The 24,808-nt window shown below is 41.9% G+C and overlaps 4 protein-coding genes across 4 annotated transcripts; 1 reads left to right on the top strand and 3 right to left on the bottom strand.

Moving 5' to 3' along the window:
- Nucleotides 1–3,709: 3,709 nt before the first annotated feature.
- Nucleotides 3,710–5,079, bottom strand: LOC134183698 (UPF0746 protein DDB_G0281095-like). The gene is made up of 2 exons (XM_062651289.1): nucleotides 4,901–5,079; nucleotides 3,710–4,848 (listed from the first exon to the last, which is right to left on the bottom strand). The coding sequence occupies exons 1-2, from the start codon at nucleotides 5,076–5,078 to the stop codon at nucleotides 3,875–3,877; spliced, it is 1,152 nt and encodes a 383-aa protein (XP_062507273.1). The 5' UTR covers nucleotide 5,079; the 3' UTR covers nucleotides 3,710–3,874.
- A 22-nt stretch (nucleotides 5,080–5,101) lies between these two features.
- On the bottom strand, nucleotides 5,102–5,999 carry LOC134183009 (piggyBac transposable element-derived protein 4-like). Its single transcript, XM_062650453.1, has 4 exons — nucleotides 5,809–5,999; nucleotides 5,478–5,749; nucleotides 5,163–5,415; nucleotides 5,102–5,119 (listed from the first exon to the last, which is right to left on the bottom strand). The coding sequence occupies exons 1-4, from the start codon at nucleotides 5,851–5,853 to the stop codon at nucleotides 5,102–5,104; spliced, it is 588 nt and encodes a 195-aa protein (XP_062506437.1). The 5' UTR covers nucleotides 5,854–5,999.
- Nucleotides 6,000–7,747: 1,748 nt separating this feature from the next.
- LOC134183008 (ornithine decarboxylase-like) lies at nucleotides 7,748–18,417 on the bottom strand. Its single transcript, XM_062650452.1, has 16 exons — nucleotides 18,307–18,417; nucleotides 18,202–18,260; nucleotides 17,545–17,576; nucleotides 15,031–15,107; nucleotides 14,878–14,963; nucleotides 13,815–13,947; nucleotides 13,468–13,556; nucleotides 13,226–13,307; nucleotides 13,084–13,167; nucleotides 10,425–10,500; nucleotides 10,285–10,339; nucleotides 10,158–10,248; nucleotides 10,006–10,098; nucleotides 8,463–8,568; nucleotides 8,266–8,353; nucleotides 7,748–8,197 (listed from the first exon to the last, which is right to left on the bottom strand). Exons 1-16 carry the CDS (start codon nucleotides 18,415–18,417, stop codon nucleotides 8,065–8,067), a joined length of 1,395 nt encoding a protein of 464 aa, XP_062506436.1. The 3' UTR covers nucleotides 7,748–8,064.
- A 2,665-nt stretch (nucleotides 18,418–21,082) lies between these two features.
- Nucleotides 21,083–22,777, top strand: LOC134183447 (macrophage mannose receptor 1-like). Its single transcript, XM_062650983.1, has 4 exons — nucleotides 21,083–21,181; nucleotides 21,265–21,364; nucleotides 21,612–22,033; nucleotides 22,228–22,777. Exons 1-4 carry the CDS (start codon nucleotides 21,118–21,120, stop codon nucleotides 22,632–22,634), a joined length of 993 nt encoding a protein of 330 aa, XP_062506967.1. The 5' UTR covers nucleotides 21,083–21,117; the 3' UTR covers nucleotides 22,635–22,777.
- The last annotated feature ends 2,031 nt before the right edge of the window (nucleotides 22,778–24,808 follow it).

The raw sequence follows: 24,808 nt of genomic DNA, 5'->3' as shown, positions 1-24,808 counted from the left end.
GAATGGTTCACTCAGTACATAACTGGAAGAATGAAGGCAACAAGGCAGGATATACGCAACCTCTTTGATCTGGTATCAAGACATTCTGTGACTCGCAGACCGGATTGGATCCGTTGAATCTGTTCCAAGAAAAACAAACTTACAGCGAAACGGGAGCAATACACCTACTAGTAGTCGGAGTTCGATTGAGCACTACAAACGATCCGTTGCGATACCCCTCCTGGACTTCTGCTTCTTCAGATGCGCGAACGATCTAATGGTGAGCAAGATAATGTCCGAGCATTGTTGTGTCTAGTGCTTACCCTTCTGGTTCGTTCTGACGTTGACCCAATGAATGGAAAGCCGATCTTCCATTTCAGAAGTCTATGAGGTGAAGTGAGAAGGCGGCAGTCAGTATGGCAAAGCAAATATCAGGAAATGCAAAAAGGAAGGAAAAGAGAGCAAGAGTGCAAGAAGGCCATACCCAACAATTAGGTAACCTTCTCCTGGCCATGGGAGCCTGTGACTCTCGGTTGTACCCGAATATTCATCGTCTGCTATGGATAGCATGTATACCGCCTATCACAAGTGCAGAAGCAGAGAGTAATTTTTTCTACTGAGAAGACTAAAGACTTCAGCAAAGTCTACCATGGCAGAGGAGCGTCTTGCACACCTATCAGTTAACGCCATGCATTACATAGACCGGGTACCAGCAGACGAAGTTTGCACAAAATCATCCACGGAGATTGTTCATACAGTCTTTGTTTGAAAGAGACATAGTTGCACCGTAGTTTACTTAACATTATTTAGCAGTAGTCTATGCATGATGCAGTTAGATTCTGTTAGACAGTTTTGATGATCTAGGGAGTTTATAACATGACACATTGCTAGAGATATGTTGCCATAGTTGTTGCCATTTACTTTAGATAAGCTGTAAGAAGCCTGGGCCATTTGCACATCTAACAATACAAATGCGTTGACTGAAGTAGGCGTGGTCTATCAAAATTTGCAACCCCTCTTTTCAAAAATCCTGGATCCGCGCCTGGAGTCGGTGTCTAGTTAAAAAACGTATTTCTACGTGTTTGGAAAGCATATTAATTGTGCTTTCATATGATACAGTTTCTGTAACTATTGGCAACTGTTTCAATATTTGATTTCAATTTGTTGATGCTACTCTAATTACTTGACAGCAAAACTTCAACTCAACACATTTATTCCAATTATATCTGTATGCCTTGCGCGTAAAATTTCTTATTCTGTACATATATACTTCTTAGTGACATTACGTCAACTAAAAGCTAAGTCTACTTGACATGTATATATACAATAAATATAAAACAGATATATATATATATATATATATATATATATATATATATATATATATATATATAATTATATATACAAATACAAGTGATTGCTCACCAAGCACCTAATGTCACAAATGGTATGTTGCAAAGCAGTGTCTGTTAGCGGATGACACACAGAGGGGTACGTTGCATTCTTGACACCGATACCGTGTTTTGGTGTGTTTTCTACCTTCACGGTAGCAAACAATGCAACGTACTAGCCGCTCTGTTACAATCGGGATGTGTGAGCTTTGCCGAGGGTTTGGCTGTTGTTGTTGTTGCTGCTGTTGTAAGTGTTGTTGTTGTTGCAATTGTTGTTGTTGCTGTTGTATGAGTTGTTGCTGTAAGAGTTGTTGTTGTTGCATTTGTTGTTGTTGTTGTACGTCTTGTTGATGTTGCATTTGCTGTTGATGTATTTGTTGTTGTAATATTTGTATGTCTTGTTGATGTTGCATTTGTTGTTGATGCATTTGTTGTTGATGCATTTGTTGTATATTTTGGTTGTCTTGGTGATGTTGCAGTTGTTGCTGTAATATAATGCGTTGCAGTTCTTGTATTTGTTGTTGATGCTCGTAATCGAGTTGAGGCCGAACCTGTACCACCCTTTTGTTTGATTCACAATATCGTGGTACAGGTTCGTTAATATCGATTCCAGCCAACCCTCGCATAAGCTCACACCTGAAGACTTTCTGCGTAGACTGCCCTTTCCTCTTGAGAAGTGGATCTTGAGGATGTTGTTTTTGAAGGGCAGTAAACATGATGTAGCTGTTGAATACGGCCATGTCAATCATGTGCAGAAAGATCTTCTTCCAGTACTTGAGGCTCTTGTGCAGGACTTCGTAGTATTTGATCATCTGGTCGGATTTATCGACTCCGCCCATATGGATGTTATAATCGCCAATAGCCTCAGGTCTGGAAATGGTTATCTTGTGGTGCCCGTCATACTTTGCACGATCTTTGGTAAATCTGTCGCAGGGAGTATAGAGGTGTCCAGAATGAAGGGTGCTCATTACCGTCACCACGCTCCGGTCCACCCACTGAATGACCAACAATTCGTTGTCACGGTCATAGCGGAATGAACCTAAAAGAAAACCATAATTGTATTTGCTAATAAACTTATTTGCTATGGCTACCTCGTGGTGACTTCCCAAAGACACGCAGGTTTTTGAAATGTTGAGGAACACTCTTCCTGTTTTTCTGGACGGTACCACAAGCCATTGTACCCCGACTGTAAAGCTCCTTGTACAGAGGTCCAGATGTGTAGAATTGATCTGTGTATACAGTGTACCCCTGATCAAGGAGAGGATCCATCAAACGCATGACAGTACGATGGATCACACTTGTGTCATCCGCTGGTTGACGTGTCATCTTCCGTCGTTTCCGAGCCGAGCCAGCCGATCGTGATGTGGTTGCAGCTGATGTTGTAGTTGCAACTGATGTTGTTGCTGCAGTTGTTGTTGTTGCAGCTGATGTTGTTGCTGCAGTTGTTGTTGGTGCAGCTGATGTTGTTGCTGCTGATGTTGTTGCTGCTGTCGTCGCCGCATCCGATGTTTGTCGCTCTTTGCCCGTGTATATCTCGAAGTTGTATGTGTAGCCGGAGAGGGAATCGCATACACAATACAACTTCACTCCCCACTTGACGGGTTTGTTCTTTATGTATTGCCTAATAACAACAAAAACAAATTTAGTTAAGTAATTCCCAATTTTTATGTTAGAAACTTCTACATACCTAAAGCCAAAACGACCTTTGGCTTTGACCATTCGCTCGTCAAGTGAGACACGGGCATGGGGCTGACCATATTTGATGCAGTTGAGGCACATGGCATCAACGAGGCCTCTGACACTTCTCAATGGGTCAGTCCCTCGGTCCTTGTCAGTGCGAGGATTCTCCAGCTGCAGGACCGACAGTATAGCGACAAAACGATTGCGTGACATGAACCGTCTGGCCCACAATCCATGAAATGGAAAGGTTGTGGACCAGTATTCAGAGAGCTCAGGAACCTTATAAATACATATATAATTAACCCTTCTACTCCCACCTAATTTAACACGCCCAGGTGTGACCTTTGCACTAATGTCACGCCTATGACTTTCTAGCGCGCGCGCCAACTATCTAGCGCGCGCAAGGAAGCACTCGCTTACGTATATTTGCAACTGCAGCCATATTTTAGAAGTAAAAAACCAATTCATACATCTTTAGAAAGTATATTAATTGCGCTTTCAAATGATACAGTTTTTGTAACTATTAGCAACAGTTTCAATATTTGATTTCGACTTGTTGATGCTACTCTAAATACTCGACAGCAAAACTTTCAACTGAACACATCTATATTTTACACGTACAAAATTTAGGCTGAACACACTGTTTATATTGACATTATATAAAAACTAACACTACTTGCCATAACATCAAATGGAAATATATACAGTAAACATAATGCATATATACAAATATATATATGCAAATATATATACAAATATTTATACAAATATTTATACAAATATGTACACAAATATGTATACAAATACATATAATATATTAGCAATTATGAATGGTATGTCAAAAAGCAATGTCTTTCAGCGGATGACACGCAGAGGGGTACGTTGCATTCTTGACACCGATAACGAGTTTTGGTGTTTTTCCTACCTGCGCTGACGCAAACAATGCAACGTACTGACCGCTCTGCTACAATCGGGATGTGTGAGCTATGCCGAGGGTTTGGCTGTTGTTGTTGTTGTTGTTGTTGTTGCTGCTGTTGTATGAGTTGTATTTGTTGTTCTATTTGTTGTCGTTGCAAGAGGTGTTGTTGTTGTAGTTGTTGCATTTGTTGTTGATGCATTTGTTGTTGTTGTTGCATTTGTTGTTGATGCATTTGTTGTTGTTGTTGTATGTCTTGTTGATGTTGTATTTGTTGTTGATGCATTCGTTGTTGTAGTGTCTGTATGACTAGATCCTGTTGCATTTGTTGTTGTTGCATTTGTTGTTGTAGTGTTTGTATGTGTTGTTGATGTTGGTAATGTAGGTGTGGCCGAACCTGTACCACCCTTTGGGTTGATGCACAATACCGTGGTACAGGTTCGTCGACATCGATTCCAGCCAACCCTCGCATAAGCTCACACCTGAAGTCTTTCTGCGTATACTGCCCTTTCCTCTTGAGAAGTGGATCTTGAGGATGTTGTTGAAGGGCAGTAAACATGATGTAGCTGTTGAATACGGCTAAGTCAATCATGTGCAGAAAGATCTTCTTCCAGTACCTGAGGCTCTTGTGAAGGACTTCATAATATTTTATCATTTGGTCGGACTTATCGACTCCGCCCATATGGATGTTATAATCGCCAATAGCCTCAGGTCTGGAAATGGTTATCTTGTGGTGCCCCTCATACTTTGCGCGATCTTTGGTAAATCGTTCGCAGGGAGTATAGAGGTGTCCAGAATGAAGGTTGCTCATTACCGTCACCACGCTCCGGTCCACCCACTGAATGACCAACAATTCGTTGTCACGATCATAGCGGAATGAACCTAAAAGAAAACTGTAATTGTATTTGCTAATAAACTTATTTGCTATGGCTACCTCGTGGTGACTTCCCAAAGACACGTGGGTTTTTGAAATGTTGAGGAACACCCTTCCTGTTTTGCTGGACGGTACCACAAGCCATTGTACCCCGACTGTAAAGCTCCTTGTACAGAGGTCCAGATGTGTAGAATTGATCTGTGTATACAGTGTACCCCTGATCAAGGAGAGGATCCATCATACGCATCACTGTACGATGGATCACACTTGTGTCATCCGCTGGTTGACGTGTCGTCTTCCGTCGTTTCCGAGCCGAGCCAGCCGATCGTGATGTGGTTGCAGCTGATGTTGTAGTTGCAACTGATGTTGTTGTTGCAGTTGTTGTTGTTGCTGCAGTTGTTGTTGCTGCAGTTGTTGTTGTTGCAGCTGATGTTGTTGCTGCTGTCGTCGCCGCATCCGATGTTTGTCGCTCTTTGCCCGTGTATATCTCGAAGTTGTATGTGTAGCCGGAGATGGAATCGCATACACAATACAACTTCACTCCCCACTTGACGGGTTTGTTCTTCATGTATTGCCTAATAACAACAAAAACAAATTTAGTTAATTCCCAATTTTTATGTTAGAAACTTCTACATACCTAAAGCCAAAACGACCTTTGGCTTTGACCATTCGCTCGTCAAGTGAGACACGGGCATGGGGCTGACCATATTTGATGCAGTTGAGGCGCATGGCATCAACGAGGCCTCTGACATTTCTCAATGGGTCAGTCCCTTGGTCCTTGTCAGTGCGAGGATTCTCCAGCTGCAGGACCGACAGTATAGCGACAAAACGATTGCGTGACATGAACCGTCTGGCCCACAATCCGTGAAATGGAAAGGTTGTGGACCAGTATTCAGAGAGCTCAGGAACCTTATAAATACATATATAATTAAGGAGAAACTACTAAGGAATTTTGTTATAGTACATACCTTTACAATTCCCATGTATATTATGAGCCCTATGAATGAGTTCATCTCCGCAAGCGTCACTGAACGAAAACTCCCCTCCCCTCGGCGCCCTTGTGATTTTCCACGGTAACTCTTTTTGCAACTGTCTTCACCGTTGATGTTGCTGTTTCTAAAAAATATTATAACATACTAACAAACGCACACAAAAGACATCAAACACATACATTCTGATGGTCTCCAGCATTTCATCGGTGAAGAACAGTTTGAAGACTCCAAGGGCGTTAGTTGGATATGTTGGAGGAGGGTAGAATCCAGGTTGCCTGAATGGTAGAAATGGTGGTAAATCCAATTGATAAGTATCAATAGGTGGATACTCAGACAACTTCTGGATGTTCAGTGGATCAGAGCGGCGATCAAGGTGTTTGGCTGGCTCAGGCTCGGAATCAGACGACTGCTGTTGTTGTGACTGTAGTTGAGACCGACGAGTGGCTATCCTCAGCCGTCGACGTGGCTGACGAGGCTGACAAGGACGACGACGAGAATGTGACGTTGACAATGATGACGAAGGAAGACAAGATGGGCTGGAAGGTGGTAGAACTGGAGGTGGTGTAGTAGATGGAGGAGGTGGCAAGGAATGTTGTTGAGGTGAAGGAGGGCTAAGAAATGTATAAAAATATTAGAAAATGTTTGCATGACAGCAATTTATTAGGTCTGCAACCAACACATCCGGGTACCTACCCATAGCAACCACGACATACGTGTGTTGCTATGCGCAGAACTCAAAATCTTCACAACAGCAACAGCTAACTTGCAAACAACTTACTGAAACGGTCTAATAAACAGCGTATCGCGACAAAACGAAAGAATTCCAAACATAACTGTGTTACTTACAGAGTGTCGTCATCGCTGTCAACGTGAACGGGAAGATCCTCCTCGTGGAGCGTAGCAGCTTCGTCTGATGAGCTAAGAAATACATATAATATTAGAAAGATGTTTGCAAATTGCTATATATTGCGTTTGCAATTGCAACACATCCGGGAACGTAGTCATCACAACGGCGACATACTATCGGCATAACTTAGATTCTTGCCAACGGCCAATGCCCAAACTTTCAAAACACTTTCCAAAACGTTTACTGAACAGCGTATCGCAAAGAAACGGAAGGATTTGACATGTAACCGTTATACTTACAGAGTAGCGTCATCGCTGTGTTCGCCCACGGAAAGATCTTCCTCGTTCTCCGTCTCGTCGTTGTCCGGTGACGAATCCGACGAGGAATAAATGTCGGCCTCGTCAGAAACCTCGTCAGCTGTCGTTTCGGAAAGACATCGCCCGGCCAAATCCGAATCGTACGAAGAACCTGAGAGGCCACTGCAGCGCCCAGACATCGTGGTCGGCAAATATTCCTACTAAGCCGCATGCGCCGCTAAAATTTTACCCGTATGTATGGACACGCCCAGAGAGTGTGTCTAACGGTTAGAAATATTTTGATTGGCTAACAAAGCTGAGCAAGATGGATATTCAATGACGAAGTCACGTGGCCGAAAATAGGCCATGGTGTGACGTCAACACAACTTGCGATATCTGGCGATTGATAGAACGTAGACGGTTGAAAGTAAGCTCATTCGAAAGAGAATTTATTAGCCATTCGTTTAAGCTATAATTTGAAAATAGAAAGAAAGGATCCGTTTCGGGAAAACGGCCCGACCTAAACCGGGTACTAAGCGGAGGCGGAGATAAGGTAAGCACGTGATCCCACGCCCACCATACGTACACTGTACGCGCAACGTAATAATTGACGGTCGGTGAAAGGGTAGACCTCCGGTTGACTGGCTGAGCATGCGCAAACCCTCCACAGGAGATCCCTACTGTTGTAATTGTCTAGCAACTATAGTTACCTATTTTGCTCAATAAACATCTATGTACCACATCCATATGAGGTGCATAAGTATGTAGACCAACACTCAGAGTCATAAGTCGATTTCAAATGCATCACTGCACATGCCATGACCATCATGCACCATATACCCGGTTTCCTACCTACACGATCACAACAGGCACTCCAACTCGTGCTTCATTTCTCTATTCTCACACGACTATCCTCTCCCTTCAATCTACCATCCATCTCTCCATATTACCAATTGTTTCTTCAACAACAAATCTCGTTGCATCATAACTTGCTAATACACCTCGACTCTCGTTACCCCACCAGTGCAACTACAAGCATAACTACTTGCCTAGCATCCACCGTTCCACTATCACTAGCTGCTGATAGAATCAAGCAACTTCACAACTTAAAGTTTTATGGGCCGTCGCAGAGAAAGACAGAGACTGCATCACACGTGGCTGTTCCACAACTGAAGTCAGTTCAGTGTCAACGATTTTGTTCAACAGCAGCTGCATTTCTGATCTAAGATATTACGAGTATTCATACAATTAGTACGAATACTTACTTCTATGAATGAGTGAGCGACTAACTTTAATTCTTTGGTAATGATGTAGTAACTGTGTGCCTTGCTATAGCCGTTAAACGTGGAAGCAGCAGACTTGGTGTATGCTCCCATCTCTACAGTAACAGTAACACCCAGTGCTTCAAATACGACTCACTCACAGACAGAAATTCTTAGCGAGTACACGAATTCTAACACGACCACGAACGAGACACGCCGACTCACCTTCAAAGTATAGCCACTCGCCAACGTCGAGTTCCGGTAATTCACAATGCTCCTTGATCCTATCCATGCTGTCACCACAGACTCGATGGATACAGTGGACCATCCTTCACCTGCACACGTAGTCACAAAACCATGATAAATACACACACAATTCACTAAATAAATAATTATTTATTAATTAACATTAATTATTGGATTCAAGTCAGGGTTCTCGCTGCGCCATGCTCAGAAACGGTAGATAGGAGTCCAAAGCCTACAGCTAAGAAATGTTTGAGAATTCCATACTACTGGAGACAATACTACAGGTGACAGTAGCCACATATCTAGGCTCTTGCAAAATAACGCGGGATGATAGCCTCGCTCCGTGACGTAGCTACAGTACGCGCAAGCTGCTCATTGCGGTCCCGGATGCGCTGCCTCTGATTCTAGTCCCGAATGCCCTTCCATAACCCAGAAAGCACTCTCGTCCAGCAAGTGTACACCTAGAATCTACTCTAGACTGGTCAAAGCAACAACAGCCCGACTACACAAACTTTCTGTAGTTCGAAACTTGCGCATGCAGAATCGATGAACATCGCTAAGAAGAGCTTACTGAAGATCGAAGTTGATTTCCTTGCAAAGGCAGGGCAGGGCACTTGAATGTATGTCTGCTACAATGCAAAGTCTACCTCACTTGAGATCGGCTCCAGTGCGTATGTCGTCAACCCGCCCATCCCATCACGCTCCCAAAAAATCTCTAGCGAGAACCCTGCAATTTGTGTTTAATTAATTAAGCCAAATTTATATAATTTTTAATTAATTATATTTTTCATTAAATGTAATTTGTGTTTACGCCAGATTTAAATTTATGCATTTCTATAATAATTTATATAAATCATAATAGATGAAAATAATCAGTCAATTAATAATTAATTAATTAACTTAAGATGTAACACAAACTATTAATTAATTTTATGTATTTTATGTAAATTTTTAGTAATTTATTAATAATATATATTTTATTAACTCTAATGTGTTTAATTAAAAACTAAATTTAATTTTTTAATTTTCAGTAATATATTAATTATATATATTTTATGTAAATTTTTTAGTAATTTATTAATTATATATTTTATTAATTCTAATGTGCTTAAAAACCAAACTTATTTTTTTAATTTTTAGTAATTTATTAATTATATATTATACATTTTATTAACTGCAATGTGTATATACCAAATTTAAAATTTTATATTTTTAGTAATTTATTAATTAGTAATTTTGCATATTTCATTAATTAAACTTAATTTGCATTTAATTAAACCAAATTTAAATTTTTATATAAATTTTTAGTAATTTATTGATTATATATTATATTTTTATTTATTAACTGTGATGTGTTTTAGCCAAATCTAAATTCTGAATAATTTATTAATTACATATTGATATAAACTATAATAGATTAATTAAATTTGCTAAAATTTCAATGTTACATGTTCCACCTTACTAGTGAGTGACCTTAGTAACCAACAGTGAAACCAACAGCCACAACAGTTAGACTACTGACCTTGAGAGTCTTTGGTTTATGATACTCAACATGCTCAAACACGACGCATTTGAACGCACTGTAGACTCCTTCATTGAGATAATACATGAACCCCTTCAATTACAATCGTGACTCACAATACTAAAGAAAGTCATACAAGTATGATGAATAACCTTCTTTGAGTCAATCTGTTTTCCTGCAAACTCCGACTGCTGCCTTGTGATCACCCCATCCCCAACATCAGAGCACAATGTGCCGCTCGCCTATGTGCCGCTCGCCTCTGGGTCCCAGTTGATGAGCCGCTTGCTACACACGTTAGTGACAAGAGTGTGACTTGCAGCAGCAAAGAAACGACCTACCACACACAAACATTGACTCATAACACAAAAATCAAGCATCACAAAGCCAACACAAAACATTACGGGTTGGTACATGCTTACCCGGTTCAGCGATGATTTCTATTCCACACCCTGTGGGAAAATGTTGGTTCAAGGCACGATCGAGCTCGACTGCCACCTAAAAATGTAACACACAACATTATATTGGAGGGTTGCATCTCATAATACACTAGACTGTTGTATTGGAGGGATGCATCTCATAATACACTAGACTGTTGTATTGGAGGGATGCATCACACAATACACTAGACTATTGTATTGGAGGGATGCATTTCACAATACATTACTGTTGTATTGGAGGGATGCATCTCACAATACACTAGACTATTGTATTGGAGGGATGTATCTCACAATACTAGACTATTGTATTGGAGGGATGCATCTCACAATACACTAGACTATTGTATTGGAGGGATGCATCTCACAATACACTAGACTATTGTATTGGAGGGATGCATCTCACAATACACTAGACTATCGTATTGGAGGGATGCATCTCACAATACACTAGACTATTGTATTGGAGGAATGCATTTCACAATACACTAGGCTATTGTATTGGAGGGACGCATCTCACAATACACTAGACTATCGTATTGGAGGGATGCATCTCACAATACACTAGACTATTGTATTGGAGGAATGCATCTCACAATACTACTCTCTGTTCATGTTGACTTTGTGCTCAAAAGTGACTAATGATGCAGCTGTATTTGTTTACCACACTCAGATGCCAAGTGATATCCCATTAATTAACTGTACATTCTAGAGGTCATATTACAATGCAAAGATGTTAGGTAACAGTAGAGGAAGTCGCAGGCTATCAAGACGAAGCAGAACGAGAAGAGGAGTCAGAAATATCTAGCAACTACTTGCGAAACAAGAGCAACTGTGAGTTAATGCCGCCACAGCAGGCCGCTCAATGTCCTTGCTAATTGGCTACTTCCTCTATTAGCAGCATTCTTGTTGTAAGACCAAACCTTTAAGTTAACAACCCAAACGACTCTTGATATGCAAAAGCCTTATCAAACTGCCTGTGTAATACATACGCCGTCATTAACCTAACTACAGAAAATCCAGGAACTTGCAGTTTCAAACGATACCAAGATCATCACTGTCTGCCCTATTGTATTGGAGAGATGCATCTCACATTACAGTGCTCGAAATAAGGAAGAAAAGTTGGCCGGACATAAAAGTCCCATCAAAGTAGCTTTTGACCAGACTTCCGCCAAATTTGATCGGACGTTCACAAAATGTGCAATATCATAATATAACATATAATATAATACTGTATTCATAATGTATCCATAAACATAAAGAGCTGTTGTCACTGCTCTGTGGACTTCATGATGCAGCATCATGCACATTAGCCTCGTACCCAGGCCCTCTTGCGCAGAGGGCCTGGGTACGAGGCTACATGCACATGTACACTACATGTACTTCTTTGAGCCCTAGCAATCAGATTAGTAGGTGCCATTTGGGGCATCAAGCCCACTGCCTTAATTAATGGGATAGCAATTTTGTTTCAGGTAACTTGAATTAATTTTAATAACACATTGGCACTCTTTCGCTGTTTGCATACATGATTGTACTATTAGATAATGCAATGAACACAAACACCTAGAAACTGATCAGCATAACACTCTGCTGTTTTCATTGAAATTTTATGTTGGTTCTCTTCTCCAAATGCGAAAGCACTTGCTGACCAAAAGAGGCAATTCCCATCTTTTCACCATTACTGGTAGGTAAGTAGACTGTGCTTCTTCCGGCAGAATTGATGCTGCAATGTTGTCCACTCTGAAGGAATGTAAATCAATCCTCGGGAACTCAAACGCAGCCAACAGAAAACGAAAGACAAGCTATGAAACTAAACTAACTGATTTGTGATAGCCCATGGCACCTATCATCAGCATGTGAAACTATGCCAATAGGTAAAGCCTGCTACAATTGCATAGAAAGAGATGAGCAGTGGCCTAGTTGCAGGACTACACTCAACAGATGGCTGGCCAAAGAATGGAATGGCTAGACACAATCAAGACCTGCAACAATGCCAGGAAAATGAATTCAACCCAACCACATGTTAATTAACACAACACCTAAAATGGTAACACCAGCTGTTTAACACCTAAAAACTTAAACGTGTTACTTTCACCTGTGACCACCTGTGATGCAGCAGACATAGGATACTGCCTTGTAGGTGTACACGCTAAAAGTTACATGCTCGACAGTTTGCTCTAGCTTGTTCTAAGCTTACATTGGTTTACAAAATCAAGATTCCTTGGCTACAGTTCAGATTGATGACCGGACTAAGATGTCCCTGCATAGATTCAGTTGCTGGGACAAATAGCAATATTGATCAGACACTGTCCAATGTCCAGCCGTTATTTCAAGCTCTGCATTACATGTTTGAATTCATTTCTAATAAATGAGGAGCAACTCACTACTACATGGCCATCACACTTAACAACAATGTGGCGCCAGTAAAGTAATAGTAAAAGCTCTAGCAAGTAATGTATTGTATTGGAGGGATGCATCTCACAATACACTAGACTATTGTATTGGAGGGATACATCTCACAATACACTACACTATTGTATTGGAGGGATGCATCTCACAATACACTAGACTATTGTATTGGAGGGATGCATGTCACAATTATAAGAGTGGCAAGTACGAGTGTACTAACATCAACATACTATACCTCTTCAAACAATACACCAGCATCCGAAGTACCCGGAAATCCACCACCGACATCTAAAATCGAAGGCTTAAAGCCTGCAGCAATCTGTACAGAGAACACGATTGTGGAGGGTCACGCTAGTCGATACCGGATTTCTACTTACTGCGTCATCGAAGACGTTCCTGGCAATCTGTACGGCTTGGGAGAATGCATTTACATCGCAACAGCCAGAACCGACATGAAAGCTAGAACAACAACCATTGTATCACGCCGTCCATGTCACCAACCCTATTGTCTACTGTACTAAATAAAGGCTCAGTCAGTACGTCTACAGAACATTCAGTGAGGGCAAGTGGTTGTCTTCACCGCCGGTCGTTTAGTATCACACACTCAGGATCTACTCACCTCACGCCGACGACATCCAGTCCGAGTTCTTTGGCTGTCTTCAACAGACTTGGCGCGTCTTTGGGGTTTGCACCAAATTTGATGTTTAACTAAACGTAAGACAGAGCATGAGACTGTATCACAACTAGACAATACACAATCAGAACGATCGTCTGTCGTGTTAGTTGTACAGTTTTGAGTTATTGTGGCGAGCACAAAAATTGAACCATGATCAGTGAATGACTACAGGCACAGAGTGTTTGCTCGCAGCGTCCATGCATGTGACTACAATAACACGCGACTGTAAAGTTGATAAAAAACACACACACAACGAAAACATGAGATTTCGATTACACCCGAATTCCTACCTGGCAGATCAACTTCGAGTCGTCGACTTTGACATGCAGCACCAACTTGGCAGACGGATAATTGGCTTTGACTTTGTGTAGTTCGTACTCATTGTCGAATGTCATGAGAGAGACACGTTGCTGGGCAGCATATCTAAACATAAAATTCGAGAAGCATTACTAAACAACATAATGTATTGTGAGATGCATCCCTCCAATACAATAGTCTACTGTATTGTGAGATGCATCCTTCCAATACAATAGTCTAGTGTATTGTGAGATGCATACCTCCAATACAATAGTCTAATGTATTGTGAGATGCATCCCTCCAATACAATAGTCTAGTGTATTGTGAGATGCATCCATCCAATACAAAATCTAAATAGTAATGCACACAACTGGTTGGTCGTTATGAAATTTACGAAATTAAAGTAACTTCAAAATTTATTTGATTTATTAATTAATTAATTATTTACAATACTTGGATTCCAAATTTCATCTCTATCACCTACACCAAATTTGAATTACATCCTTTTGAGTGAAAGTAACTACAGTCTGTTCGATAAGAGGAGAGGACGTGGAAGAAACCCGTATCTCCTAAAGCGGACGTCCTAGCGGGTTGATTCCAACATCATTTGAAAGCGCACAAGGAGGAGGTTCCAGATCAGTTAATGAATACTGTGATTGGTTCTTTATTACGACACAATTAGTAACTTCCTGCATGACACTCGCTTGGCCCTGCTCTCCTCTTGCATTTACACCAGGTGTTAGATAACTTTCGAAGTCACCGCTACAACGTCCACTACTTGAAGGCCGACGGGGACGTACTTTGAACTATGGATTGATAAGTAAAACAGCTGTAGCTAGCAAGGTTATGTAGTTGAAGCATTGGTTGAACCTTTGAACCTAAGTTCATAGCTAAACGTTTCAAACGGGAACCGTATATTTCACTAGCAACATCCATCTCTGATCTTCAATTCCTTATGTATTAACCGCAGTTCCCACGTATTCTCCAATTATCGAACAGACTTTAGAACTGTGACTGCTATGAGTGCTGCTACTGTACAAGAGCGACTCAACCAACCTCAAATGTGACACTTGCTTGCAAGGATTAGCATACACAATCCTCTCCGGTTCGATTCCAATATCCAAGACACTCTTGATTTCGGTCTAACCAACAAACACGTCTACAAATGTCGATCACAAACGACTCGGCGTGTGGTACGGTGTCTCCTACCTTGCTTGTGCAGTCGAATCCTAATCCCAACGAAGCAAGCAGCCTCAAGATCACCGGGTCGTAGTTACATTTGACGGCTACAAACGCAAAAACAAGGATTTGTAAGTTAATCGTGTATAATACAACAAGCGTAACGGGTTGTACTCTGATGGGTTTGCATTAGTGCAACTATGGTGGGCTTAACGAGCGAGTCACAAGTAAAATAAACGTCCAAGACATTGACCTTGATCATGACTCTGCCATGCACCACACTGTTTTATTAGTATTACAGTCTTGACCGGTCATCATAGATTGCTGACAAATATACACAGACTATTAGTGCCGCATTCTCTTGTCTAGACATCAGCAAATCGATGAGCACTCTCATCTTGCTATCTGTCTCAACTCTGCAGTATCTCAACACTCTCCATCCCTGTTGACATATATATATATATATATATATATATATATATATATATATATATATATATGCCCACAGAAGTAGATTATGAGAAGTCAAGCAGTCGGGCACCCAAAGTGCTCTTTAAAAAATCATAGCCAATTGATCGGTTTCAGCTCTGGGTACTTCGTACTTTGGTAGTAATGATATCCAGTTATGAAAAAAGCCGTCAGTGGCGTGTTAGGTAATCTTCAAGTCTGTTTGGCGTGCTCTTCGAGTTCTTTGATTCTCACCACTTGATGTGTTTGTGGCTGTGGCAACTATTTCGTCAAGCAATAGACTAAGAGTATCATACGATTTCGCCAAGTCAACAGGCCACACCTCGCAGGATACTAAAACGACCTCATCCACTCAAAGAGCAATGAAGAAGCACTAGAAGTGCAAACCCTCCGCCAGTATGCACCTTGAAGGTAATTAGTCGTGCTATGACCGAATGGTTAAAACAATACCAATTAACCGCCACGCACAGCGAAAGTATAGACCACATACGAAAACCAGCTTTCGGTTAGATAGGTACAAAAGAAGCAGCACTGATTTTCAGTGAACAAAACACGATTTCATGCACCCACAATGTTTTGGGCTTTCAGAAGATGACACTATTGATGGAATAAGCATAATGTTACAACTTTTGCTCTCTAGACGTTCTCTAGCCGTCTGATTGTTTGTGCAGCTTTTGAAGTCGTAATGAGCCACTATGGGTGGTTTTAGGCATGGTATAGGTAACACCAAAGCCAAAACAAAATTAGATGTGGGAAAACATGAAAGTTACAAATGTAGCTAGATTAGGCATTGTTTCTAGTGGTAAACCCTCACGTACAACAAAAGAAACAGCTCGCCACCGATTTTCCAGCTCACAACAATCTAGACGTCTGGTTGTTTGTGCAGCTTCTAGACATCTGGTTGTTGTCGTAATGGGGGGAAACATGCATGTTTCAAATGTAGATCGGATTGTTTTGAAGTGCTAGAACAAGCCAAATGTTACAAGTCGGGTAGCCTCAACGCGCCTTATGTGATAAAGTAACGCACGTGATCATTGTTCTGTCTGTTGGTGGGAAAGTTACAAATGTAGAGCAAAACAATCAGCTCACCACCGATTTTCCAGCTCACAAGAATGTAGACATCTGGTTGTTTCTGTAGCTTCTCTAGGCATCTGTTTGTTCGTATAGCTTCTCTAGACGACTAGTTGTTTGTGCAGCTTCTCTAGACGTCTGGTTTGTTGTTGTAATGGGGAAAACATGCATGTTACACTTTACAAATGTAGTTGTTTCGAAGTGCTGGAACATGCCAAATGTTACAAGTCGGAGAGCCTCGACGCTAGGCCGGCTGGCAATCTTCACCTCACGTGATGAAGTAACGGGCGTGATCATTGTTCTGTTTGTTGGTGGGAAACATATGTTACAAATGTAGAGCAAAACAAGCAGCTCTTCACCGATTTTCCAGCTCACAAGAATGTAAAAGTCTTGTTCTTTGTGCAGCTTTTCTAAGCCTTGTTTGTGCTGCTTCTCTAGCTAGACGTCTGGTTGTTGCCTAGTAACAGCTACCAAACAATGAGCAGTGAAGCCTCATGATGTCACCACCTTCCTCTATTGGTCGGTAATGACACCACTTCTCGTCTATTGGTCGGAATAGCTTCATTTGCATCTGCACTAATCGACCATATATATGGTCGCTCGGTCATCCAACCATTACTATACCCTTAGCCCGGAAATCCACGCTTCAGGTAATAAGTGTGGCTAGCAGTCAGGAAGCCAGACGTCTACTGCATCACTAAACGTCTGGAATTTCTTGTCACTCAACCAAGTGTCCTGTTCTTGAAACACCAGGCTCGCCAATCCGCAGTGAGTGCTCATGTATACTGTACCTATCTACCAAACACAGAATACCTATGTGGCTAGGGCTGCAACAGTTGGACACTGTGAGCTTTTATTATTTAGTTAGATTCCAGCAGTCATGTGTCAAAGGACCTTAGGTGCATGTGTAACCATGCAGTAGACGTCCAAGTTGCCGGACCTCTAGCCAATGAGAAGAGAAATAGCTTCAATCTCAAATATCCTACTCATCCCTCACTTACTCACCATAAAACGGAGTGACCCGTGGCAGCAGGCACCTCCACTACACAGCGAAAACCAAAAATCAGCTTGCACAACAACTGACTAACTACACACACACGCGCACACACACACACACACACACACACACACACACATACACACAGTGACACACACACACACACACACACACACACACACACACACACAGTGACACTCACACACACACACGCACACACACACACACACACACACAGTGACACACACACACACACACACACACACACACACACACACACACACACACACAGTGACACACACACACACGGTGACACACACACACACACACACACACACACACACACACACACACACACACACACACACACACACACAGTGACACACACACACACACACACACACACACACACACACACACACAGTGACACACACACACACAGTGACACACACACACACAGTGACACACACACACACACACACACACACACACACACACACACAGTGACACACACACACACACACACACACACACACACACACACACAGTGACACACACACACACACACACACACACACACACACACACACACACACACACACACACACACACACACACACACACACACACACACACACACACACACACACACACACGCGAGTTACCTCAAAAACTGTCCAATAATCGTTCCCAGATTAACAACATAGAAAGGATCGTCCACATCCTGTAGCACAACTCCAACTTCCAACATTGTAAACATAGAGTCGAACGTAAACGTTACCTTGCGTCCCGGAGAAGAGCACGACGTAGAGAATCTCCTCTAGGGTCGACGACGTGTCGACAGTCTCCACATCGACTGGCAAGGGCGCGCGTCGCTCCATTTCTCCGCACTGTACTTGCTACGAAAACAAGCACACGTACAATGTCATCTCCATCGTTTCCAACAACGTGCTTACGCCACCTTGTCTCTGAGTCACCCCTAGCTCGTGCTAGCTGGGCTCCCACGGAGGCTCGAAATTCCAATCGAGCTGGTCGCGATAGAGGCAAAGACCTTCCGCCTTGTCACAGTACTTCAATCCGGCAGCGAAATCCTGTCAATCAAAGTAAGTCGTGAGACTTCGAACGAGCAAAAAGACGGAAAAAGAAAGCAGTAACAAAATGGCGGCCGGAAGTGGTGTCGCTAATTTCACTCACCGCGATACTCCGCGAGTTGGGACAACAACGACTTGACTCGAGTTGCGGCAACGTGTTGCTTGGTCGTTCAAACGTCCTGGGCTTCGAGGCTTGCGCTGGCGAGCCCCGAAACCGAGAGAAAAGGACGAGACAGGGAAGAGTAAGACCGAGTAAAAATCACGTGCTAAGTTTAGACCTATCAGCATGTCCAATAAATACCCGTATGTCACCGTTTTATAATAATTAATAAATTTATATAACAATTTTTACGTGCATGACTTAACGATTGGTTTGCCAAACTACTTGAGTTTTAGAGTGTGGATCATCTGAAACAAGGGCGTAGGAAGCAAACGGTCGTGCCTAGCGTGCGCTAGTCGGCGGGACTGTAGTACAAGGGAAACTCCCGAGTCTGGAGAGTTGGCATTCGTGGCGTATTGATGCGCACGAGTTCGACACTGCTAAGTTGGCAACAGCTGGTGCGTCAGTGTTTCTGCAAATTGTCATCAACGTTAATTAATTATTACTTTAATTAATTATTAATTAATTAATAAATGTAAATCCTAAAAAAGTTTTTAGGTATTTTGACTTTGAAGTTACTGAGAAAGATGGTGTACGTCACCTTGTTTCACAGCGTCTAGTACTCATTTGCCTACTCTAATTTCCAAGTCTAGATATTATTAATTTATTTTGAGTGAAACACATTAGTATACACGAGATATCGATTGTTGGTTGGACCAATTTCCTAGCCCGCGTGCAAATACATAGAGAAATAAAGTAATGACAGACGGAAGCGGTAGAAGTTTGCTCTACAAAACATCAGACTATTAGAATACCGTGCACGTGCACTGCATGTAGCTTCACTCCGCATGCTAGAATTTTTTAATCAATTATCGTACACTTAAAAGTGCATAAAATGTCACAGTAATCGACACTATCTTAACTTAATCTTTTGTGGGGTCTAACGTTTGCCACAAAACAAATACACTAACTATCTAATTAACTAATTTATGTTACAGTGTCAGCCTCCTAGTCTAGACGGACAATCATAACCATCTCATGCATTCAACAGTGACTGATGATGCTATGCATTCATCTGATGATGCCATTCATCTGCGCGATTTGATTGCGGTAAATGATTTAATTTTAAAGCATGTGCATATCAATCTTATCGTATTGCCTGTAGCAAGCCTAGCAAGCGTATTGTACGTAAACAGAATCAATGGCAATCAACATCCTGTTGATGCATAGTATACGTATAGCGATATCACTGTATTAAATAGATTAGAACGCAACCAATCGACACAGTTAACTAAACATGAGATCATTGACTAAGATTTTTTCATCGGAAGTCGTAGAAGAGGGTGATATACAAGAGTTGTGATCGAATAGTACAGAATGTGACATTAGTAATACAGTACAAGAAATGTTGGAAGATGTGTGTAACAAAAATGTTTGTTTGTGTATTTCTCTGTTGTGTACTAAAGCGTGTGGGCATGCAGCTCTCAATTTGCACTTTGGGCTAACGTCTTTCCGCCTAGTAAACTATGTAACACCTCTGGTATCAATGGCAATAGAATCATAATAAAGCTGATGATGGTGGTGGTGGTGGTGGTGAGGATGACAGTGGCTTCTATCTGTTAAATAGATACGATAGTCACCACTTCTTGTCTAGCCACATTGTGGTCACTGGCAACTTGCATAACTGCTTACTATACGCATAATAGTATAATTTGATGAACCCACAGCTTGTCAATGACAAGATACTTGAGGACTCAATACTAAAAATTGTTTCATGGTGATTGAAACTGTTGAAACGTGAGAGGTGATTGTATAGTGCCACTACAGATTGTGTGTGCATGCCACTAGTTCACTGTGTATGATGTCCTCGTTACGTCTCCTGTTCTAGCATAATAAAATTAAGTTACTCTAATTAATTAATTTCATTACGATTGGACGTGTCAGAACGCAGCAAGAGTGCTGTTTGTCAACCAGTGTAATAGTGCGTCAGGTGGTGATAAGGTTTGGACATCCGGGAATTTTACAGGCACTAATTGGCTTACCATAAGACTTGTGGTGCACTTTACAGATTTTATTAGCTGCATCTAACGCACTCTAACTTGCTTTGGTGGTTTCATTTAAACTACAGCCCACGCCCTCTCGACCATCAAAATCTTGTCCCTGGGGTCGTTACTGCGTGCAGCCAGCATGATGTCAGCACAGAACAATAGGCCAGTTGTTTCTGTTTTTATAGACAATTCATCTGACGGAAACCAAAGCTGGTGCATGTCACCTCATGATGTCTATCTCTAGAAGCCATGTCGTCTACATAAACGAGATTCCGTCCAACCCAGCTCATTCAACAGGCAACGCCACTCTAGACCACTCACTACTACAGTCGAGCAAACACGATGCTCTACTCTCGTTTCCTTTCTGTCTCGAGTCTGCTGCTTGTGACCACGTGTGCAATGCAAAGTGAGGACAAGTTTGTTGTTGGCTAGCAGTAGAGTTTGCAGCGTTGATTTCGATGCGGACTAAAACACTGTTTTCCCTTTTAGTAACTGCAGTTGCTGGTCTGAAGAATTCACGTACTAAGATACCTGCAAGTGAGCCGTTTGCAACTGATGTCGACATCAAAATGTCAAGAGCAAGACGACAGTGAGATTGTCTCGTTAACAGAGCATATGCAGAACATGTGCATACTCAACGATTTTATTCTTGTGGTGTCTGGCTGCAAGCCATCGCTTATCATTCCGCGTGACTATTTTTGTACTGTAAAATGGTGGTGTCTAGATGCATGAGTACCGTGTGTAAAATCCCGTATGTTTATCTACCTCGCTTTTTGTTACGTTTTTGTTATGAATATACATTCTTGTGATACCATAAACTTCTGTTGTAATTACAGAGACTCGAGTTGTAAAAGTGACTGGTCGTTTTATGAAGGCAGTTGCTACATTGTGATAAAGACTCAACAACCGGTGAGCTGGTACCAAGCACAACAAACGTGCTACAACATTGGAGGCAACTTACCAACTATTGCCACCCAGCAGGAAGACGACTTTGTAATAAAAATGGTCTGTACCCACTGTTCTGGTCACTACCAATATTATTTGGGTTACCATGACAAATTCAATGAAAACACGTTTGTTTGGCTGGACGGTACGAGTTCGAGTTTTACTAACTGGAGACAAGGAGAACCAAATAATATTTTTGCGGGCGAAGACTGCGTTGAAGCGATAAAACAGAAGAGTGGAAAACGGAATGATCAGAAGTGGAATGACATTGCGTGTGAGGTCAAGTACAGCAAGTGCTTCGTTTGTGAAGACAGTAAGTAGGGATGAGAAAGTCGACACGACACACACACACGCACGCACGCAAGCAGACAACAACCACGTGCTCTCTCTCTCTCTCTCTCTCTCACACACACACACACACACACGCACACACACACACACACACACACACACACACACACACACACACACACTATACACGCCGACTAAAATACTTTACTATAATAGGTCGTTTCTGTCCTTACGGTTGGACGTCATTTCAAAACAAGTGTTACCGTCTGTTTCACAACAAATCCAGAATTAGTTGGAAAGCGGCCAGAAACGTGTGCCGAGCAGCATCGGCCGACCTCGTCTCAATAAAGAGCCACAACGAGCAAGCATTTCTCGACAGTTTTCTCAACCGACGAGACTGGTACTACATCGGATACAGCGACGAGAAACAGGAGGGCTTGTGGCAGTGGACCGACGAGACACAATCGGACTTTACCAACTGGGAAGAAGACGAACCGAACGATGCGAACGAATCGGGTCGAAACACGACGTCGGAAGACTGCGCCGCGGCTCACGCCGGACGCAAGTGGAACGACGTTCCCTGTGTGGGAAGTTACTACAAGTTGTTTGTGTGTAAAATGTAGAAATCACGTGACCTGTTCAAACATCTCTAGAGGCAGTAGTTAGAAGTTAATAGATGTGTAATTCATGTTTAGCACTGTACAAGGCATGTTACAGTTTGTACACTTTGCCACATTGCGTAATAAGAGAAATAAATTAGACAAAGTTTGTGAATGTTATATCCGGATTAATAACCTGTCCGGTTAATGAACTGGACGTCGGTTAATTAACCGGACGTCCAGATTTTAAACGGGACATCCCGATTCCTAACCAGTTAACCATTTGTACGGTTAAGTAACTAGTTGTTCGGTCTGTGCAATCCGGATGAAGAACTGATTACTACATGACTCTCTTAACCACTTTAGCAAATAGTATATACCTTGACGGTAATATTAAGTCAGATATAACTAACTCCCAACAAAATTTTACCGAACAACCATGCATGCATTATCCATGTAATGATCAAATGATGTAATGCAAGTTATATAAATTAGTTATAATTATCATTTAGCTAATTAAATAATTTTCTTAGTACCTCTTCTTCTTCCTTGACTTCTACAGCGAGAACGTCTCTTATGCCGAGGGACGCAATTGTGACGAGTTCGAAACGGTTCTTCTTCACATAGTATCGAAAAATCTTGTGTGTGGGGTCCTTCAAGTGCGAGATGATCCGGTTGCATGCTCCTTCCATATAACTCCACTGGTTGAACGCTTTGATTCGGTCTTTCTAAACTTTGGGCTGTCCGGGTTATAAACCGGACGATAATTAGCAAGCAGGTTGGAGCACCTGTGCCGAATAAGTACCCGGACATCCGGTTAGTGATCGGGCTGTCCGGGTTAGAAACCGGGACGATGGTTAGCAAGCGGGTTGGACTACTATGCAATCGATTATTATTGCAATCGTTTAGGAATACAATGTACTCACGGTTGTGTTCACAGGATCACGGCCGTACAAATCGATTATCTAGAGATCTCGCGTTTGTCTTGTAATTAGATGATGTCACGACAGCGGAGTATTCCAGAAGAACCTACTGGCTACACGAACGTTTGCACTGCATGCTAGCAAACTCCCGCCTACATTGCATTACATGTTTGAAAGCGTTTGCCATGCAGTAACGAACGCCAGCTTGTATAGTATGGAAGTAGTTTTACTCATTTGTCTTGAAAAAGAGCAGCAGGCATGTGGGATTGCTGGTGCTTTAGATCACATTGAATTCAAAGTGTCTTACCATGTTACTGCAAGAGGTTAATTATTACATGCTGTATAGTGTGGTGAGTGGACCAGCGATTGATTCATCATTCATTCATTCATTCATTCATTTATTGAACGGTTGAACAAACGGACGGCCAATTGGAATTAGCAGCGCATGCGCTCGTTGTTGCAGTGGAGGCCCATTCTAATCGATGTCATAAACACAGGTCTTGGAGGTCGAGGCTAGTCAATGTGATGTCTTCGCATACTTCAAGAGAATTAAATGTCGACAGTCTCACGTGGTAGTGAACGTGCAGCCCCCTTAACTAAACAAATAATCCAATACAAGTTATATAAATTAGTGATCATTCGTATTAACTAATTAATTAGATGTTAATACCATTTTCTTTAATTAATTAATTAACACGAGAAACGAAATAGTGACGAGTTTGAAACGGCTAATTACTTTACTTCTTCACATACTTTCGGCTTCGTTGCGTGCATGCGCATGGGTTTCATAGATAAGTGCGACATGCATGTGGACGCTTTGATTCAGTCATAGCTAGACAGTAACAACGTTGTAATGTGCCCTGTTTCTAGACTATTTCCGCGAGGCACAGCACTGCCCGGATAAGTAATTACCCGGACGTCTGTGTAGTACTCTTGCGGGATGTATGACATGGGAACATGGACCGTTCGCGAATGGGTTGGACTATACTCTAATTGCATACGGGCTACAGACCATTCGCGAATGACTACCATTGTAGACTACCGCGAGAGTCACTGGCATTCAAATATTACATAGATGCCCTAGGCATACATTTGGTCATTCAAGTCACTGATATAATTATGCTAAAACCGTGTTTGTTTATAGTTGCTGTTTCAATTGCGAAACAGTGGGCTGACGCCCCATTGATATCGGTTATTGACGGTTTAGTCTAGAAACGTTCCATAGTATACACAGTGCGAGGCCTTTCTATATCTGCATGCGCGTGTAGGAACAGG

The sequence above is a fragment of the Corticium candelabrum genome, chromosome 8 (genome assembly GCF_963422355.1).
Source record: "Corticium candelabrum chromosome 8, ooCorCand1.1, whole genome shotgun sequence".
NCBI classification, from domain to species: Eukaryota; Metazoa; Porifera; class Homoscleromorpha; order Homosclerophorida; family Plakinidae; genus Corticium; species Corticium candelabrum.
This window is presented reverse-complemented; position numbering and strand designations above follow the sequence as displayed.

Coding starts and splice junctions, on each gene's coding strand:
- LOC134183447 (XM_062650983.1), top strand. CDS start 21,118: ATGCTCTACTCTCGTTTCCTTTCTGTCTCGAGTCTGCTGCTTGTGACC. Junction 21,182..21,264: donor GACCACGTGTGCAATGCAAA/GTGAGGACAAGT, acceptor TTTCCCTTTTAG/TAACTGCAGTTGCTGGTCTG. Junction 21,365..21,611: donor ATGTCAAGAGCAAGACGACA/GTGAGATTGTCT, acceptor TTGTAATTACAG/AGACTCGAGTTGTAAAAGTG.
- LOC134183698 (XM_062651289.1), bottom strand. CDS start 5,078: ATGGATCCTCTCCTTGATCAGGGGTACACTGTATACACAGATCAATTC. Junction 4,849..4,900: donor CTTTGGGAAGTCACCACGAG/GTAGCCATAGCA, acceptor GTTTTCTTTTAG/GTTCATTCCGCTATGATCGT.
- LOC134183008 (XM_062650452.1), bottom strand. CDS start 18,417: ATGGAGCGACGCGCGCCCTTGCCAGTCGATGTGGAGACTGTCGACACG. Junction 17,577..18,201: donor ATTATTGGACAGTTTTTGAG/GTAACTCGCGTG, acceptor TGTGTAGTGGAG/GTGCCTGCTGCCACGGGTCA. Junction 10,340..10,424: donor AGAAATCATCGCTGAACCGG/GTAAGCATGTAC, acceptor TGTGTGTGGTAG/GTCGTTTCTTTGCTGCTGCA.
- LOC134183009 (XM_062650453.1), bottom strand. CDS start 5,853: ATGAACTCATTCATAGGGCTCATAATATACATGGGAATTGTAAAG. Junction 5,750..5,808: donor TATACATGGGAATTGTAAAG/GTATGTACTATA, acceptor TGTATTTATAAG/GTTCCTGAGCTCTCTGAATA. Junction 5,416..5,477: donor AAAGGTCGTTTTGGCTTTAG/GTATGTAGAAGT, acceptor TGTTGTTATTAG/GCAATACATGAAGAACAAAC.